The sequence below is a fragment of the Myzus persicae genome, unplaced genomic scaffold (assembly GCF_001856785.1).
Source record: "Myzus persicae strain clone G006 unplaced genomic scaffold, MPER_G0061.0, whole genome shotgun sequence".
Lineage (NCBI taxonomy): Eukaryota > Metazoa > Arthropoda > Insecta > Hemiptera > Aphididae > Myzus > Myzus persicae.
In genome coordinates this window covers 430,302-433,737 of record NW_019101823.1, presented here as the reverse complement: position 1 = coordinate 433,737, position 3,436 = coordinate 430,302, and the positions used below count along the sequence as shown (strand labels likewise).

Sequence of the window (3,436 nt, the reverse complement as noted above, 5' to 3'; positions counted from 1 at the left end):
ACTACTTGTCGTGTACACAGACACGAAAAATATAAAAAGTAAAAATGACAATAAAAAAAATACACAATTGTCTTCATCGTAGTAAAATCAATACATTCATCTCGCGCTCAGAATTTAAAATGAAATTTATGATGTGTAATTATTTATTATCTCAATTTTTGAATTTTTCTAGAATTTTTAATTTTTTTAACTTTAGTGGTTACCTGCTATAAACAAAGGTGGACATGGTTATGCAAAAATACTAGGTTAAGTTATAACTACTTATAAGTGAATCAGTATTGGTCAAACGAGGGTGATTAATTGAATACTACAATAATAATAATAATAATAATAATAATATTATTATTATTAAAGGAATATTACCCCCATGACCTTTTTCCAACATTAAATTAATAAATATGTAATATAATATTATTTATGTCGGAGACCATAAATTATATTGTAATAATCAGATTGTAGGTACAAGTTAAAAAATAAGCCTCATAATTATTATAGCGGATACATTAGAAAATCAACAAAATTCATTGACTTTTAATGTTTAAAAGTTTAAAAAGAGATTTAAATAATTGAAAATAAGTTTTTTTTTTAATCGAATTTATTTTTGATAAACTACTGCACAATTTATAACAAAGAACGAAACTGTGCAGTTAATACAACTAGTATACATAATATAGTAACTTACAGCTTTCAAATAGTTATGTCACAAATATTATTGTCTCTACCGTTACTACAATATCCTTGATGTACTCGATGAGGGTTTCAAACGAATCATACAACTATCTGGATTCCCGTGCTGGTTAGCACCATGTCTTCTCAAGACACGTTTTTGAAAAATCAAGATTTCTCGCTGGAACGATTCTATCCCCCCGTAGTGCATCAGATTTTCACTTTGGGTATCACCCACGTCTTTTGGTCTGTGATTAATCAGCTTGCCACTTTGGTTTTCATTCACAAGTGTTTGTCGGCGTCTTGTCAGACTGCCACTTTGGGTATCACTCATGTCGGTCGGCCGTTGATTCATCAGCTTTCCCCTTTGGTTGCCATTTACATGTGTTTGCTGGTGTCTTGTCTGACTTCCATTTTGGGTATCACCAGCTTCCGTTGGTCGATGATTAATCAGACTGCCACTTTGGGTGCCACCCACGTCTATTGGCCGTCGATTCATCAGCTTGCCACTTTGGTTGTCATTCACATGTGTTTGTTGGTGTTTTTTCAGATTTGCAATAAGTTTAAAGGACTGTTTGCATATTTGACACGAGAAAAGTCTCTCATCCGTGTGCCTCCGTCGGTGTTTCAACAGGTTTCCGCTACCAATGAATGATCTTTTGCAAACTTCACACTGATAGGGTCTCTCGCCCGTATGGGTCCTTCTATGAATTTTCAGACTTACACTTTGTTTAAATGACTTTTTGCATAATTCACACGAGTAAGGTCTCTCATCCGAGTGAGACTGTTGGTGTCTTTTCAGACTTATATTTTGTTTAAATGACTTTTTGCATAATTCACACGAGTAAGGTCTCTCATCCGAGTGGCACCGTTGGTGTCTTTTCAGATAATTAATTTGTTTAAATGACTTTTTGCATACTTCGCATGAGTAAGGTGTCATATCCTTGTGTGAACGTCGGTGACTTGATAGACCAGCGTTATTGACGAAGACTCTGTCGCGTATATTGCAATGTTTCGGTTCTTTATTCATTTTATTGTTCAGTATATCAGTTGACATTAAATACCTAATTAATTGTGAATTGAAATATAATATAATGAATGTTATTTCATGACTAACCAAAAAGCATTTGTTATTTTCATAAAACAATGTAGTAACTAATGGATTGGAAATTATTTGTCAGTATCAAGCCAGTATATTTTTGTAGTTTCAAATTAAAATAATAAAATAGTATATTTATTGCTTCAATTCCAATTGAATGTAAGATATAAAATTCTTAGACCTTCAATGCTTGAAGATTGTTTTTTTTGTAAAAAATTAATCTGGTTGGTAATTCGGTAATCAAATGTAAAAAGTTCTTAGACAATTTCTTATTTATTAGGAAAATATAAAGTAAAATTAAGAAAAAAATACATTTACCGAGTCAAGGTGAAAATGTAAATTTGCTTAATTTGAATTTTTGGAAAATCATTATAATTATAATACTATATATTGTGTATACATTTTATTACTATAGGATCAAACAAAATTGCACGTTAAAAATGAAAAATTGACTGTAGGAAGAAGCATTTTTTTCTATGTACGTGTATAAAAATGTTAGTGGTTTGTTTGTAAAACATTTATTCTTTTATTATTTTTAATACCTTCTTTATGAGGTATTATCACAACTAGTGGTTCTACCCTTATGGAACTCATCACGTTATTTTTTAGCCCTCCAATATTTGAATCAAATTTTTGCCTGTGAAATGTTTATAGTGAACCAACTATTAAAGATAAAGGTCTGAAACTTTTCACTGTACCAACCGATGTGATTAAAACAAGACCAAAAGCAACAACATTTGATTTCCAACTTCAAAAACTTGCGTTCCTAAGAGAAAAATCTAGATAAAATTTACTTTTTGTTACGATTAAAAATTTAATAAATTCACTTTTAGTTTATAAATTTCACATTTTATTTCTAATTGACAGACCCTACTTAATGAGCTATCAACCGAATTTCTAGCTCTCATTATAGTTTACAGTAAATTAAAAAGAATAATTTTCAGGGCTGAAGCACCCGATCTATTTTTCTGAACACAAATCATTACACCGATTGAGCATGATATTGGAGTTATCTCATTAATATCTCACATTAAAGCTAACTTAAATATCCACCTACTAATTATTATTAAAATATATTCCTATTGTGTTTTATTATTGGCCATAAACTTTTAAAGTTTTCAAAGTTCAGATTTTTTAAATTCCAATACATATTTTCCTACCATATTTAATATTGATTAAAAATCTAAAAAGGAAAATTATTTTAAGCCTTTATTTCAAACTGTTGTGGACTGAGTTTTATCAATATTGTTTTTATTAGCCGAGAGATATCTTGAAGAAATGTTTACATTTTTAAATCCATCAAAACATTATAATTATTCTAGAAGTAGACAATGGACGTAAATGCATACCGACGGTATGCAGAGTTTTCACATGAATATAATAATATAATATTTTTTTATTGGTTTGTCTTAGAATGTAATATTTTTAAAGTAAAACAAAGTACAAATTACCACTTATTATAATTTTAAGCTGACAGAACTATGGGTCCTTACATCTGTCCATTCTTAATCCAGTAATCTGTGCATATTCACAGATATTAATTTACATAATACGGATGACACATAAAACACTGTTTAAAACGTAAGTATATAAAGTCTTCCGAATGCTGTGTGAAAAAAATGGTGTGTTCTTACGTAGTGGTTCCTACGCGATCTTCACCATTTTTGTCAC

At 30.0% G+C, this 3,436-nt stretch overlaps 1 protein-coding gene across 1 annotated transcript; it reads right to left on the bottom strand.

Annotated features, from left to right (window-relative positions):
• Positions 1–727: 727 nt before the first annotated feature.
• LOC111030523 (zinc finger protein 135-like) lies at positions 728–1,696 on the bottom strand. The gene has a single exon (XM_022310053.1). The coding sequence runs from the start codon at positions 1,694–1,696 to the stop codon at positions 728–730; it is 969 nt and encodes a 322-aa protein (XP_022165745.1).
• Between the last annotated feature and the right edge of the window lie 1,740 nt (positions 1,697–3,436).